The sequence below is a fragment of the Mustelus asterias genome, chromosome 25, assembly GCF_964213995.1.
Source record: "Mustelus asterias chromosome 25, sMusAst1.hap1.1, whole genome shotgun sequence".
NCBI lineage: Eukaryota > Metazoa > Chordata > Chondrichthyes > Carcharhiniformes > Triakidae > Mustelus > Mustelus asterias.
Window position 1 is genome coordinate 9842853 of NC_135825.1, and position 16896 is coordinate 9859748.

The 16896-nt window shown below is 47.7% G+C and overlaps 1 protein-coding gene across 3 annotated transcripts in view; it reads right to left on the bottom strand.

Annotated features, from left to right (window-relative positions):
* Positions 1-16896, bottom strand: part of eps8l3b (EPS8 signaling adaptor L3b) — a 91828-nt gene that overhangs the window by 8487 nt on the left and 66445 nt on the right. For all 3 annotated transcript variants that reach the window (XM_078197893.1, XM_078197894.1, XM_078197892.1), the window contains 4 exons: positions 16170-16318; positions 13006-13147; positions 3647-3678; positions 1052-1145 (listed from right to left, as the gene is read on the bottom strand). In XM_078197893.1, coding sequence (XP_078054019.1) covers positions 1052-1145; positions 3647-3678; positions 13006-13147; positions 16170-16318 — 417 coding nt within the window. The remainder of the gene's footprint in view (positions 1-1051; positions 1146-3646; positions 3679-13005; positions 13148-16169; positions 16319-16896) is intronic.

The window sequence follows — 16896 nt, forward strand, 5'->3', positions numbered from 1 at the left end:
GTTATCATGTTGATGTTTGTGGGATCTTGCTGTGCCCAAATGGAGTGCCAAATTTCCAACATTAAAAAAGTACTTAATTGGTTGGAGAATTCCTTTGGAGTGTCCAGAGAACATGAAAAGTGCTAAATGCAATCTTCCTTTCTTAAACGTTTCTTCTGAATTCCTTATTGGGTTTAGGGTGGTACGGTGGCACAGTGGTTAGCCCTGCTGCCTCACAGTGCCAGGGATCTGGGTTCGATTCCCGGCTTGGGTCACTGTCCATGTGGAGTCTGCACATTCTCCCCATGTTTGTGTGGGTTTCCTCCGGGTGCTCCAGTTTCTTCCCACAGTCTGAAAGACGTGCTGGTTAGGTGCATTGGCCATGCTAAATTCTCCCTCAGTGTACCCGAACAGGCGCCGGAGTGTGGCGACTCGGGGATTTTCACAGTAACTTCATTGCAGTGTTAATGTAAGCCTATTTGTGACACTAATAAGTAAACTGAAACTTTATTTGTGACCCTCTTATATTTATGGCTTCTAAGTTAAGTTAAAGTTTATTTATTAGTCACAAGTAAGGCTATCATTAACACTGCAATGAAGTTACTGTGAAATTCCCCTAGTCACCATATGCCTGTTCGGGTCGATGCACCTAACCAGCACGTCTTTCAGACTGTGGAAGGAAACCGGAGCACCCGGAGGAAACCCACGCAGACACGGGGAGAAGGTGCAAACTTCACACAGACAGTGACCCAAGCCGGGAATCGAACCCGGGTCCCTGGCACTGTGAGGCAGCAGTGCTAACCACTGTGCCACCGTGCCGCCCCTAGTTTGAATTCCTCGACAAGTGAAAAGATTTTGTCCATGTTTCTGCTATCCAACCTTTCCATAATCTTAAGCTCCTCCATCAGGTCACCCCTCAGCCTACTCCTTTCTCAGGAAATGAATATCAGATCTTCCAATCTTTCCTGAAGGACATAATATTTGTGTCTGTTTTCAAGCTTGTAAATCTTGGTTGCACACTCTCCCTTTTATAACTTTAAGGTCAGAACAGTGCACAGTACGCATTACCTACCTCAAGAACATCTCCTTTTGTTACTGTAAGTTCCCTGGTATTTCTTTTTGTGAAATCATACATTGTCTTCGCCAACTGAGGACTCTTCTGTGACCTGTTGTGACCAAGCAGAAATCAGCTTGTTACTTCACCTTGGCATGTTCTCCTTATTTATCAAACAATGGGGGGGAGGGGGACATCAACCCCATTTGTTTGGCAGAAAGTGTATCACCTGGGAGACCCTCCTCATTGTCCAGCTGCCTTCCAGCAGCCCACCAGCTGAACCTCAACTCCTGACCAAGGACACTAGACAGAGACCTCTTTACAAGCAGAGGCCAGAGAAGGGGGGGTGGGGGGTGTCATTGTGGGTTTCCCATCGGACTAACCTTGTGGAACGAGGATTGGAGCAGGCCCAGCTGGAGCAACCCAACAAAAGCACCCCCTGCTGCAACTTACCTGAGTGCCAGTTCCCTGGTAATCAACAGCGCCAGGGACCCAGGTTTGATTCCGGCCTTGGATGACTGTGAGGAGTTTGCACGTTCTCCCCGTGTCTGTGTGGGTTTCCTCCAGGTGCTCCAGTTTCGTCCCACACCCCAAAGATGTGTATGTTAGGGGGATTGGCCCTACTAATTTGCCCCTTAATGTCCAAAGATGTGTAGGTTAGGTGGATTGGCCATGCTAAATTGCCCCTTAGTGTCCCAAGATGTGTAGGTTAGGTGGTTTCGCCTGGCTAAGTTGCCCCTTAACGTTCAAAGATGTGTAGGTTAGGTGGATTTGCCTGACTAAATTGCCCCTTAATGTCCAAAGATGTGTAGGTTAGGTGGATTCGCCAGGCTAAATTACCCCTAAATGTCCAAAGATGTGTAGGTTAGGGAGATTGGCCATGGTAAATGCATAGGATTACGAGAATAGGGCAGGGAGATGGGTCTGGGTAACATGCTCTTTTGGAGAGTCGGTACAGACTCGATGGGCCGAATGGCCTCCATCTGCACTGTAGGGATTCTATGGAACCAGCTGCTCAATTCTCAGTTTCAGTTGGGAAAGTGGCGGGCAGCAGGGTGAAAGGGGAGATTGAATGCTAGCTATGTAGGTAGAGCCAGAAGGGGAAACTTTCCCAGGCTTTATATTGCTGAGAGCAGGACATGTATCTTGTCCACTTCAGCCCCTAGCTGAACAGCTTAAATTGAAATGGGGGCAATGGAGTCTCTCAATGTCAGGAAATGCTTGATATAAAAATTGATTCACACTTAGAATGGGCAGGAGGCTGACTCTGTCCAAGGCTCTTATCTCATTGCAGAAATACCTGGATACTATAATGATTAGATGTTGGGGTTGGTATTCAGGGAGGGGGGAGCATTGTCCAAATGGTCTTCTTTAGTAAGCCTGTTTTGGGGCACTTGAGTAGGGCAGTGGATCATAGAATGATACAACAGAGAATGAGGACCTGCAGCTTATCACACTTGCACTGGTTTTTTGAATGAGTTATCCAATTCGTCCGCTCTCACCTTTACCATGACGAATCCATCTAACCTACACATCTTGGGACACTGAGGGGCAATTTACCATGGCCAATCCACCCAACCTGCACATCTGTGAGAGGAAACCGGAGCACCCGGAAGAAACCCACGCAGACACAAGGAGAACGTGCAAACTCCACACAGACAGTCACCCGAGGCCAGAATTGAACCTGGGTTCCAGGCACTGTGAGGCAGCAATGCTAACCACTGTGCCACCCTGCTGATTGTCCCTTTAAGGGCAACATGGCAGAGTAAAAGTCACATGGCCTATGTTGCCCTTAAAGGGACAATCACCACAACCCTCAAACCTGTTCCCTTTTAAGTCTACAGTTCCTCCTTCTCCGTTACTATTGAAACTTTGCAAATCATAACAACTCACCAACTAAAAAAGACATTCCCTCATGTCCTTTTTTGCCAATTATCTTAAATAAGTGCTTCTGGTTACCAAACTTCCCACCACTGAAAATAAGCTATCCTTATCTATCAATGCACCTCATAATTTTTAACGGCATTATTAAATCCCACCTTAACCTTCTCTGCTCAGTGGAGAATAAGCCGAGCTTCTTTAATCTCTCTGCAGCACTTAAGCCCCTCATTCCTGGTACCATTCTGGTAAATTTCCTCAGTATCTGTCTGAAGCCGGGAAGGAAAAAAGCCCTGGTGTCACTGAAGAGCCACAGTGGATAGAATGGTAGGAATAATGGGTGACACGGTGGCACAGTGGTTAGCACTGCTGCCTCACAGTTGTGCCAGGACCCAGGTTCAAATCCGGCATCGGGTCACTGTCTGTGTGGAGTCTGCACATTCTCCCCGTGCCTGCGTGGGTTTCCTCCGGGTGCTCCGGTTTCCTCCCACAGTCCAAAAACGTGTGTGTTAGGTTGATTGGCCGGGTTAAATTGCTCCTTAGTGTCAGGGGGACTAGCAAGCTGGACAAGTGGGATAGGGCCTGGGTGGGATTGTGGTCTGTGCAGATTCAATGGGCCAAGTGGCCTCCTTCTGCACTGTAGGACTTCTATGACTCTATGAATACTAGATAGGTGAGCAAAAATGGGCCGAAAAGCCTTCCTCATCCGTGATCACTTTGTGATATTATACTCACTTGTCATAGGGCGCACCATACGCGTCTTCCATCTACCAAAAGAACAAAAAGCAACATTCAACAAGATGAAAGCATTTTGTGACATAATTTTTAAAATTCAGTAGAAATTCAGCACTAATTTAATCCCTTTGATTATTGTCACTTGATGGCCCTAATTAGTACATTCTGATGACGCAGTGAAAGCAGATAACATCAAAGGAATTCAAATCACATTTGGCTTATTGGCAAAGCTCCCACATTGCACTTATCCATTCTGGAGTCCAGTCCATATGACAAGCTCACCCTATTTAACTGAGTAAATCTCCTAATTATGATGTTCGCGATGGGTGTTCCTTTGCAATTCCGTAAGACTGGATTTGAGTTGACTATCGGAGTCCAAAGTGTCCCATTAAACTGTTTGGATGATCAGGCACCTACATTTGTCCGACCACCTCTCCAGTCCAACAAGATCTCACTGAATTTCCAATACTGGTGCCTCGCAGATGCTTGATTTATATCACACCACCAGTGGCAGCCATCCCTTCTGCTGCCTGGGCCCTAAGTCCTGGGATGTGTGCTCTAAGCCTCTCCACTTCTTTACCTCTCGCTCCCCCTTAAGCTTTTTGCTCACCTATCCTAGTTTCTCCTTCTGTGGCAAATATGTTTGGTAACACTAATGGAAAGCGATGTGGAACTTTTAAACTGAATTGAAGGTGCTATATACATGCAAGTTGTTGTTAGTCTACATGATAGAGTCATAGAGTCATACAGTGCAGAAAGAGTTTGAGTCTGCACCGACAATATCTACCACGAAAGGTGCGCTAATCCCATTTTCCTGCACTTGTCCCATATCTTCGAATGCTGTGATATTTCAAGTGCTCATCCAAATATTTTCTAAAGGTTGTAAGGTTTCCGGTTTCCACTACCTTCCCAGGCAGCGTATTCCAGATTTCCAACACCCTCTGAGTGATTTTTTTTTATCCCAAATCCCCTCTGAATCTCCTGCCCCTTACCCTAAAACTATGTCCCCTCCTGATTAACCCCTCAACCAAGGGGAACAGCTGCTCCCTACTCACCCTGTCCACTCACACCATCCATACCCCTCATAATCTTATGCACCTCAATCATGTCCCCCCTCAGCCTTCTCTGCTCTAAAGAAAACAATCCAAGCCTATCCAGCCTCTCCTTATAGCTCAAATGTTTCATCCCAGGCAGCATCCTGGTGAATCTCCTCTGTATCCCCTCTGGTTTGATCACATCCTTCCTATAGTGAGGTGACCAGAACTGCACACAGTACTCCAGCTGTGGCTTAACCCAATGCTCTGTACAACTCCATTATTACCTCCCTGCTCTTATACCACGACTGATGACAGCAAGTACCCACATGCCTTCTTAACTATCCTATTCACCTGATCTGCCACCTTCAGGAATCAGTGAATAATTACCCCAAGATCCCTCGGTTCCTGTGAGCTTCCCAGTGTCCTGCCATTGAGCTGTTCATGATGTGGAGATGCCGGCGTTGGACTGGGGTAAGCACAGTAAGAAGTCTCACAACACCAGGTTAAATTCCAACAGGTTTATTTGGCAGCATAAGCTTTCGGAGCACTGCCCCTTCATCAGGTGAGTGGGAGTTGTGTCCACAAACAGGGCATATATAGACACAAACTCAATTTACAAGATAATGGTTGGAATGCGAGTCTTTACAGGTAATCAAGCCTTAAAGGTACAGACAAAGGAGACCATGCAGATGCTATGACAACGGATGAATGAACACTGCTCGACAATCACCAGGCAGGAGTATTCCTTTCCAGTCGGGGAACACTTCAGCAGTCACGGGCATTCAGCCTCTGATCTTCGAGTAAGCGTTCTCCAAGGCGGCCTTCATGACACACGACAACGCAGAATCGCTGAGCAGAAACTGATAGCCAAGTTCCGCACACATGAGGACAGCCTCAACCGGGATCTTGGGTTCATGTCACACTATCTGTAACCCCCACGACTTGCCTGGGCTTGCAAAATCTCACTAACTGTCTTGGTTGGAGACAATACACATCTCTTTAACCTGTGTTTGGCCCTCTCATTGTCTGTACCTTTAAGACTTGATTACCTGTAAAGAGTCGCATTCCAACCATTATCTTGTAAATTGAGTTTGTGTCTTTATACGCCCTGTTTGTTAACACAAGTCCTCACTCACCTGATGAAGGAGTGGGACTCCGAAAGCTTGTGCTGCCAAATAAACCTGTTGGACTTTAACCTGGTGTTGTGAGACTTCTTATTGAGCTATTCAGCAGAAGTGCCACAAGAGGGCAGCTTTTCAATGGGATTCTACAATATTCTCCATTCACACTGCCTGAAATGTGCGGGTACCTGATCTTCCAAATCGTTTAATGGATGCTTTGGACTCTGACAGTCAACCTCAAATCCTGCCTCATGAATTGCAAAGGGCCACCCATCATAATTAAGAGATTTACTAATTTAAATAGGGTGAGTTTGCCATATGGACTAGACTACAGAATGGATTTCAAGAAGTCAAATGAAAAGCAAATGGGCCCCTTCGAAGGAGAGTAATTTTAAAAAACATTTCTCAGCCCGCGTTGAGTCACCAGTTCATATTTAGGTGTGTCACCGACACCAGCAGACCTGTGTATCAATGGTCATGGAATATAAGTCATGGTCATGGTCATCTATGGTCATGGAATATATCCACTCCATCTGACGAAGGAGCAGCGCTCCGAAAGCTAATGGCATTTGCTACCAAATAAACCTGTTGGACTTTAACCTGGTGTTGTTTAAAACTCTTACATGGAATGTAAGAGCAGGAGTAGTGACCCTTACCACATACCCAGCGAGCTACTCAACATGTCCTACACTTTATTTAAACTTGTAAAGGCCTCCCGAAGATTGCCTTTATAGGACGGGGCAGATAGAGTATATCGTCGTAGCATCTGCATGGTCTCCTTTGTCTGTACCTTTAAGACTTGATTACCTGTAAAGACTCGCATTCCAACCATTATCTTGTAAATTGAGTTTGTGTCTATATATGCCCTGTTTGTGGACGCAACTCCCACTCACCTGATGAAGGGGCAGATAGAGATAGAGTATAAAAGTTGGGGTCTGATGTTGCAGTTGTATAGAACGTTGGTTCAGCCACATTTGGAATACTGCTCAGGGGTCCGGAAGGGAAAGAAGGGAAAGAAGGGGTTTAGGGGTTTAGGAGAGCGATAGTTGTGGGGGACGCAATGGTTAGAGGCACGGACAGGCGCTTCTGTGGGAGTGAACGAGAATCCAGGATGGTAGTCTGCCTCCCTGGTGCCGGGGTACTGGATGTCTCCGAGAGGGTAGGAAGCATATTTAAAAAGGAAGGTAGTCAAACAGATGTGATTGTACACATTGGGGGAAATGATGTAGGTAGGAAGAGCAGGGGGGTCATACGAGAGAAATTCAGGGAGTTGGGTGCTAGGCTAAAAAGTAAGACCTCCAGGGTAGCAATATCTGGACTGCTCCCGGTGCCTAGTGCAAGTGAGGCTCGGAACAGGGAGATTCTACAGTTGAACGCGTGGCTAAAGGACTGGTGCAAGAGGGAGGGTTTTAAATTCATAGATAACTGGGAAATCTTCAAGTCAGGATGGCAACTGTACAGAAAGGATGGGTTACACCTTAACTGGAAGGGAGCAAATATCCTGGCTGGGAGTTTTGCTAGAGTGTTTCGGCAGGATTTAAACTAGTGTGGCAGGGGGGTGGGGAACAAAACAGGAGGTCAGTAAATACTGAGGCTGGGGTCGAGCTGGGGGCCAGGGCAAGGCTAGCTAAGAAGAGGAGCACTCTGGAGGAGGAGGACCTGACTGGGCCTGGAGGTCTGGAGTGCATCTGCTTCAATGCGAGGAGTGTAACGGGTAAAACAGACGAACTTAGGGCCTTAATGCTTGTGCGGAATTTGGATGTGGTTGCGGTGACGGAAACTTGGTTAAAAGAAGGACAGGACTGGCAGCTGAATATTCCGGGGTATAAGTGTTTTAGGCGAGACAGAGGAGGGGCTAAAAAAGGTGGGGGAGTAGCGATATTAGTTAAGGAGCATATTACCGCGGTGCAGAGGGTAGACAACTTAGAGGGGTCATGTACTGAGTCGCTGTGGGTGGAACTCAGAAACAGGAAGGGTGCAGTCACTATGCTGGGGGTGTACTACAGACCACCCAACAGCCCACGGGAAGTGGAGGAAAGGATATGTCAGGAGATTCTGGATAGGTGCAGAAAACATAGGGTTGTTGTAGTGGGGGACTTTAATTTCCCTGGCACAGACTGGAAAGTGCTTAGAGCTGGGGGACCGGACGGGGAGGAATTTGTAAAATGCGTACTGGAAGGTTCTTTGGAACAGTATGTAGATAGCCCGACTAGAGAGGGGGCTATACTGGACCTAGTTCTGGGAAATGAGCCCGGTCAGGTCGTCAAAGTTTCGGTAGGGGAACATGTGGCAAATAGTGACCACAACTCTGTTAACTTTAGGATAGTAATGGACAAGGATGAGTGCTGTCCTACGGGCAGGGTGCTAAATTGGGGGAAGGCTGACTATAGCCGGATTAGGCAGGAATTGGTGGATGTTGATTGGGAGAGGATGTTCGAGGGTCTGGCATGTGGGAGTCTTTTAAGGAACTATTGATAAGGCTGCAGGATAGGCATGTGCCTGTAAAAAGGAAAGATAGGAAAGGTAGGATTCGAGAGCCGTGGATAACCAGGGAAATTGAGGATCTGATTAAAATGAAAAGGGAGGCGTACGTTAAGTCCAGGCAACTGAAAACCGATGGAGCTCTGGAGGAATACAGAGAGAGTAGGAAAGATCTCAAACGGGGAGTTAGAAGGGCAAAAAGAGGGCACGAGATGTTCTTGGCAGGCAGGATTAAGGAGAATCCTAAGGCATTCTATTCATACGTTAGGAACAAAAGAGTTGTCAGGGAGAAAATCGGACCTCTCAGGGACAAAGGAGGGGGAATTATGCTTAGAACCCAAGGGAATAGGGGAGATCCTAAATGAATACTTTGCATCGGTATTCACGAAGGAGAGGGGCGTGTTAACCGGGAGTGTCTCGGAGGGAGGTGTTGACCCGTTAGAGAAAATCTCCATTACAAGAGAGGAAGTGTTAGGTTTTTTAGGGAACATTAAAACTGACAAAGTCCCAGGGCCTGATGGCATCTATCCTCGACTGCTCAGGGAGACGAGAGGTGAAATTGCTGGGCCTCTGACGGAAATCTTTGTCGCTTCTTTGGACACGGGTGAGGTCCCTGAGGATTGGAGGATAGCGAATGTGGTCCCGTTGTTTAAGAAGGGTAGCAGGGATAACCCAGGAAATTATAGGCCGGTGAGCTTGACGTCCGTGGTAGGGAAGTTGTTGGAGAGGATTCTTAGAGACAGGATGTATGTGCATTTAGAACGGAACAATCTCATTAGTGACAGACAGCATGGTTTTGTAAGAGGGAGGTCGTGCCTTACAAATTTGGTGGAGTTTTTTGAGGAAGTGACAAAAACGGTTGATGAAGGAAGGGCCGTGGATGTCGTCTATATGGATTTCAGTAAGGCATTTGACAAAGTCCCACATGGCAGGTTGGTTAAGAAGGTTAAGGCTCATGGGATACAAGGAGAAGTGGCTAGATGGGTGGAGAACTGGCTTGGCCATAGGAGACAGAGGGTAGTGGTCGAAGGGTCTTTTTCCGGCTGGAGGTCTGTGACCAGTGGTGTTCCGCAGGGCTCTGTACTAGGACCTCTGCTATTTGTGATATATATAAATGATTTGGAAGAAGGTGTAACTGATGTAATCAGCAAGTTTGCGGATGACACGAAGATGGCTGGAATTGCGGATAGCGAAGAGCATTGTCGGGCAATACAGCAGGATATAGATAGGCTGGAAAATTGGGCGGAGAGGTGGCAGATGGAGTTTAATCCGGATAAATGCGAAGTGATGCATTTTGGAAGAAATAATGTAGGGAGGAGTTATACAATAAATGGCAGAGTCATCAGGAGTATAGAAACACAGAGGGACCAAGGTGTGCAAGTCCACAAATCCTTGAAGGTGGCAACACAGGTGGAGAAGGTGGTGAAGAAGGCATATGGTATGCTTGCCTTTATAGGACGGGGTATAGAGTATAAAAGCTGGAGTCCGATGATGCAGCTGTATAGAACGCTGGTTAGGCCACATTTGGAGTACTGCGTCCAGTTCTGGTCGCCGCACTACCAGAAGGACGTGGAGGCATTGGAGAGAGTGCAGAGAAGGTTTACCAGGATGTTGCCTGGTATGGAGGGTCTTAGCTATGAGGAGAGATTGGGTAGACTGGGGTTGTTCTCCTTGGAAAGACGGAGAATGAGGGGAGATCTAATAGAGGTATACAAGATTATGAAGGGTATAGATAGGGTGAACAGTGGGAAGCTTTTTCCCAGGTCGGAGGTGACGATCACGAGGGGTCACGGGCTCAAGCTGAGAGGGGCGAAGTATAACTCAGACATCAGAGGGATGTTTTTTACACAGAGGGTGGTGGGGGCCTGGAATGCGCTGCCAAGTAGGGTGGTGGAGGCAGGCACGCTGACATCGTTTAAGACTTAACTGGATAGTCACATGAGCAGCCTGGGAATGGAGGGATACAAACGATTGGTCTAGTTGGACCAAGGAGCGGCACAGGCTTGGAGGGCCAAAGGGCCTGTTTCCTGTGCTGTACTGTTCTTTGTTCTTTGTTTGTTCTTTGCACCCAGTTCTGGTCGCCACACTACCAGAAGGACGTGGAGGCTTTGGAGAGAGTACAGAGGAGGTTTACCAGGATGTTGCCTGGTATGGAAGGGCTTAGTTATGAGGAGAGATTGGGTAAACTGGGGTTGTTCTCACTGGAAAGACGGAGGATGAAGGGTGACCTAATAGAGGTGTATAAAATTATGAAAGGCATAGATAGGGTGAACGGTGGGAAGCTTTTTCCCAGGTCGGTGGTGACGTTCACGAGGGGTCATAGGTTCAAGGTGAAGGGGGGGGGGAGGTTTAACACGGATATCAGAAGGACGTATTTTACGCAGAGGGTGGTGGGAGCCTGGAATGCGCTGCCGGGTAAGGTGGTGGAGGCGGACACACTGGGAATGTTTAAGACTTATCTAGATAGCCACATGAACGGAGTGGGAATGGAGGGGTACAAAAGAATGGTCTAGTTTGGACCAGGGAGCGGCGCAGGCTTGGAGGGCCGAAGGGCCTGTTCCTGTGCTGTATTGTTCCTTGTTCTTTGTTCTTTGTTCTTTATTCTGACTCCTGCTGGAGTTTATTTCATCTGGTCATTTCTCAGATGTGAGTCCAAAGTATTTGATGACTGGGGTGGGAATCACAGGCAAGTTTATTTGTGCCCTATAATCGCCCAGGAGTTATGCAGCTTTCAACGTCCTTGCAATGGCTCACTGAAATGGCTGGGGAAATTCTAAACTCTATTGCATCCGTCAGAGAGGTGGCAACGGTGGCACAGTGGTTAGCACTGCTGCCTCACAGCGTCAGGGACCCGGGTTCGATTCCCGGTTTGGGTCACTGTCTGTGCGGAGTCTGCACGTTCTCCCCCGTGCACTTCCTTCTTCCGTCGGGGAAAAGATACAAAAGTCTGAGGTCACGTACCAACCAACTCAAGAAGTTTCTTCCCTGCTGCCATCAGACTTTGAATGGACCTACCTCGCATTAAGTTGATCTTTTTCCACACCCTAGCTATGACTGTAACACTACATTCTGCACTCTCCGTTTCTTCTCTCTGAACGGTATGCTTTGTCTGTATAGCGCGCAAGAAACAATAGTTTTCACTGTATACTAATACATGTGAGGGCAGCAGGGTGACACTGTGGAATTGTATGAACTAAGCAGTAGCATGCTGGGAAAATTGGTCAACTCTCTGGCGTAATGTAAGAACGCTGACCAAACTATTTCAAAAAGCCAGACCCCTGTAAGATCTGATAAAGCTGACTCCACATAACTTAAAGACATGAATAAGACCAGAGAAGGTCAGGCTTCCTGACCTCAAGAAGCCCTGATAAGATTAACTAGGCCAGTACGACCAAGACCAGATAAGGTCAGGGAGGAAGGAGTCACCGACCTTCTTCTGTTCCATCAAAGGACAAGATAAGGGTATGAATAATGAGACAAAGAGTTCTAGGAGGTCAGCAAGTTAAAACATGATTAATGGGCGGCACGGTAGCACAGTGGTTAGCACTGCTGCTTCACAGCTCCAGGGTCCCGGGTTCGATTCCCGGCTCGGGTCACTGTCTGTGTGGAGTTTGCACATTCTCTTCGTGTCTGCGTGGGTTTCCTCCGGGTGCTCCGGTTTCCTCCCACAGTCCAAAGATGTGCGGGTTAGGTTGATTGGCCAGGTTAAAAAATTGCCCCTTAGAGTCCTGGGATGTGTAGGTTAGAGGGATTAGCGGGTAAAATATGTAGGGGTAGGGCCTGGGTGGGATTGTGGTCGGTGCAGACTCGATGGGCCGAATGGCCTCCTTCTGCACTGTAGGGTTTCTATGGTTTCTATATTGCTTATGATTCTATTACTAATCGAATTCCTGAATATGCTCTGGTCACGAAAACTGATAATGATTATGTATAAATACTGAACTATTTCTCTGTGCAATGGCGGACTTGTGGAAGAATCAGCAGTTGTACCAACTGCTCTCTGACCCCCAAGTTTCAGCCATATACTGCATGCAGTTATTCGTAAATAAATGCTTGTTATATTGTCGGAACGAATTTTGTTTGAGTCTTTATATCACAGTCAAGAAGCAGGAAAGTTTCCACTTCAACAGCACAGTGGTTAGCACTGCTGCCTCAGAGCGCCAGGGGCCTGGGTTCGATTCTCGCCTTGGGTCACTGTCTGTGCGGCAACTGCAGGCTCTCCCTGTGTCTGCGTGGGTTTCCTCCCGGTGCTCCGGTTTCCTCCCACAGTCCAAAGATGTGCGGGTTAGGTGGATTGGCCGTGCTAAATTGCCCCTTAGTGTCAGGGGGACTAGTTAGGGTAAATGCATGGGGTTACGGGGATAGGACCTGGGTGGGATTTTTGTCGGTGCAGACTTGATGAGCTGAATGGCCTCCTTCTGCACTGTAGGGATTCTACGATTCTCTGACAGTACTGCACTCCCTCAGTGCTTCACTCGATGTGTTAGCCTAGATTTTGTGCTCAAGCTTCTGGAATTTGAACCAATGAACTTCTGGTTCAGAGGCGAATCTTCCCATGTGGGGGACCATAGACACAACGCCACAATCAACCATACTATAATTCCTTAACCCTTGCTGGTTTGGAGCGCCCAGGATGTTGTCAGAGCTCCTTACCACACAATAAGGCATTTATTTAATAAAAGTAAGAAAGCGTTTTAATAGCTTTATGTCCAGTTGGTACCTGCTCTTTCAGCCTGGAGCCCTCGTAGCTATGGTGCTGGCTGGGCATTGGAGGTGTTTCCAACTGTGAGGTGGGTGGTTGCCAACCATTGGAGAATGTGGGAACATAATTCTCAAAGTTCGCACCACTTGGCCAATCCGATCTGCATTTGAAAACAGTTAGATAGTAACAAGAACAGAAATGTCTGGGAGGAAGAACTCAACTTCACAAGCAGCATCTTTGGAGAGAGAAACAGAGGAAATGTTTCAGGTCAATGACCTTCCATCATCAGTAAACGGTTTCCTTAAAGGCAGCTGAAATAACTCCTTGGAGACCGGTGTCCCTTCAAATAACGAAGAACAGTACAGCACAGGAACAGGCCCTTCGGCCCTCCAAGCCTGCGCCGATCATGATGCCTGCCTAAACTAAAACCGTATGCACTTATGGAGTTCGTATCCTTCCATTCCCGTCCTATTCATGTATTCGTCTAGTTGCCCCTTAAATGCCGCTATCACGTTCTGCTCCCACCATCTCTCCAGGCAGCTTGTTCCAGACATTCACCACCCTCTGTGTAAAAAAACGTGCCTCGCACAACTGGGGCGGCACAGTGGCACAGTGGTTCGCACCGCTGCCTCACAGCACCAGGGACCCAGGTTCGATTCCCGGTCTTGGGTCACTGTCTGTGTGGAGTTTGCACATTCTCCCCGTGTCTGCTTGGGTTTCCTCCGGGTGCTCCGGTTTCCCCCATAATCTGAAAGACGTGCTGGTTAGGTGCATTGACCTGAGGAGGCACCAGAGTGTGGCAACTAGGGGAATTTCACAGTAACTTCAGTGCAGTGTTAATGTAAGCCTTACTTGTGACTAATAAATAAACTTTAACTTTTTCCTCTAAACTTTTCCCTACGCACCTTAACCATATGTCCCCTAGTACTTAATCCCCTAGTACTTAGTGCTACCTTCACCAGATTCCCTTCATTTACAAACTTATCTAAGAGTGCTTCAGGTACAAAGTCAGAATCCTATAGACTTCCTGATTGGGCAGGCAATCATATTTTCAATCAGGGAGCTCATACTCCAAGAGACCAACCTCCTGGTTCTCGTTGAGGGCATTACACCAGCCTTGGCAGAATTAGCATAAGTCTGTCTGAGTGGTTCTGATTTTGGACAGGGAGCATGTTGTTAGAACAAAAGCAAACTACTGCAGATGCTGGAATCTGAAACCAAAAGAGAAAATGCCATAAAATCTCAGCAGGTCCGGCAGCATCTGTAAGGAGAGGAAAGTGCTGACGTTTCGAGTGCAGATGACCCTTTGTCGAAGCTAAAAAGCATAGAAAGTGGAAGATATTTAAACTGCAGGGTGAGGGAATGAAAGATGAGTCATAGCCACAGAGACAAGGGGAAAGGGCTGCTAATGGCAGTCCATAGAGAGAATAAAGGGTGTAAATGGCCAAACGGCTGATACCAGAGGGTAAGCTGTGACAGATGAAGATGTGGGGGGAGGGGGAGACTGCGCGGGAGAGTGTTAAATTTAGAAAAAGGGGGAAAGGCGAAGCAAAGGGGGAGAAAAGTTAAGGAAAGGGGGGATAAAATGGGGGGAAAGAAAAATGAAGAAAGACAATAAAGAAATAAAAGGTAGGGAACAGTTAAAAATAAAATAAAATGAAAACAAAGGGGTGGAGGTGGGGTAGAGCTATTCATCTGAAGTTGTTGAATTCGATGTTGAGACCGGAAGGCTGTAAAGTGCCGGAAGATGAGATGCTGTTCCTCCAGTTTGCGTTGAGCTTCACTGGAACATTGCAGCAGGGCCAAGGACAGACATGTGGGCATGGGAGCAGGATCGTGTGTTAAAATGGCACAAGCACCCGGAAGGTCAGGGTCCCGATTGCGCACAGACCCGAAGGTGCTCAGCATGTTGTTAGGCTGGCCTGGTGGGGAGGGGGGTTATTGGTGCAACGTGAACCCAGACCAGGAACTCTGCCCACAGAAGCCAGCCACCAGGGTGGAGTTGCCTCATCGAGTGCTGAAAAGGATTTGTTGTATAATCAGTCGTCTCCAACAAGCGCTGACGGCCCTGAGCTCCCAAGTTGCGACAAGTCAGTTTAGAGCAGTCACATTACTGAGGTTTATTTATTTTATTCTTTCACAGGATGTGGGTGTCGTCGGCAGGGCCAGTATCTGTTGCCCATCTCTAATTGCCCTTGAGCTGGCCCGCTCGCCAGTTTCAGAGTCAACCACATTGCTGTGGCTCTGGAGTCACATGTAGGCCAGACCGGGTAAAGACGGCAGATTTCCTCCCCTAAAGGGCATTAGTGAACCAGATGGGCTTTTCATGACACTCAATTATAGTTGCCATGGTCACCATTATTGAGGCTAACTATCAATTCTAGATTTTGTCAACTGAATCGAAATTCCACCAGCTGCCGTGATGGGATTCGAACATATGTCGTCAGAGCATTTGGGCCTCTGGATTACCAGTCCCATGACCTTATCACTGTGCCAGTAGAGCAAATTTCATTGTAGAATATGAGGGGAAATTGTGTCCTTTTCCCCCCCCCCGGCCTTCGACTATTCAAAGGTCTCTCCATCTCACAGAATCGCAGAATACTACAGTGCAGAAGAGGCCTTTCAGCCCATCGATTGCATGCCGACGCATTGAAAGGCCCTGACTCGCCCACCTAATCCCACTTCCCAGCACTTGGCCCATAGCCTTGAATGTTATGGCGTGCCAAATACTTATCCAGGTACTTTTTAAATGACGTGAGGCATCCCGCCTCCACCACCCTCCCAGGCAGCGCATTCCAGACCGTCACCACCCTCTGGGTAAAAAAGGTTTTCCTCAAATTCCCCCCTAAACCTCCCACCCCTCGCTTTTAGCTTATGTCCCCTCGTAACTGACCCTTCAACTAAGGAAAACAGCTGCTCCCTATCCACCCTGTCCATGCCCCTCACAATCTTGAACACCTCAATCGGGTCGCCCCCTCAGTCTTCTCTGCTCCAGAAAAAACAACCCAAGCCTACCCAACCTCTCTTTATAACTTACATGTTCCATCCCCGGCAGCATCCTGGTGAATCTCCTCTGCGTCCCCTCCAGTGCAATCACATCCTTCCTATAATGTGGTAAGCTTACCCATGAATGATTAATAATGGCAGACAATGCACATCTGGATGTTATTTGTTGCACTAACCTTGGAGTGTTCCATGCAGCCCCGAGATTCTTCCAGGTCTTCTGCTCCTTTGCATTCATGTTTGAGCTAAGGAGCTGTATGGCACTTGGGACCAGGAAAGGGACAATCACATTCTGCGCTATATCTGACCTGGGGATGTGCGTAAGTATCTGAGGAGAAAGACACATGTTTCAGCAAGAGAAGCAAGTAGACCTTTGGGACACAACGGGTGGGATTTTCCAACAGTTGGATCTTCCAGTCCCGCCAATGACGACTTCCCTGCCATGGGGTTCCCCGACGGTGGAGGGCGCACACAATGGGAAACCCCCTGTTGACAGCGCAGGAAGATCCCACTGCCTGCCAGCATCCACCATCACAAAACACGTCGCGGGGGTGGGTGCGGGAGGGGCACAGAAATTCCTGTTCAAATACTTGATACCAAGAAGGTCCTGGATACTGCAGTGAAGCATTCTGATAACTGAACCAGGTATAGAGTCATTGACAAGAGATTGCCAACTTAAAACAGTCCTTCAGAGAGTAGCCATGATGTGGAGATGCCAGCGTTGGACTCGGGTAGGCGCAGTAAGAAGTCTCACAACACCAGGCTAAAGTCCAACAGGTTTATTTGGAATAACGAGCTTTCAGAGCATTGCTCCTTCATCGGGTGAGTTGCCTGATGAAGGAGCAGCGCTCCAAAAGCTTGTGATTCCAAATAAACCTATTGGACATTAACTTGGTGTTGTGAGAC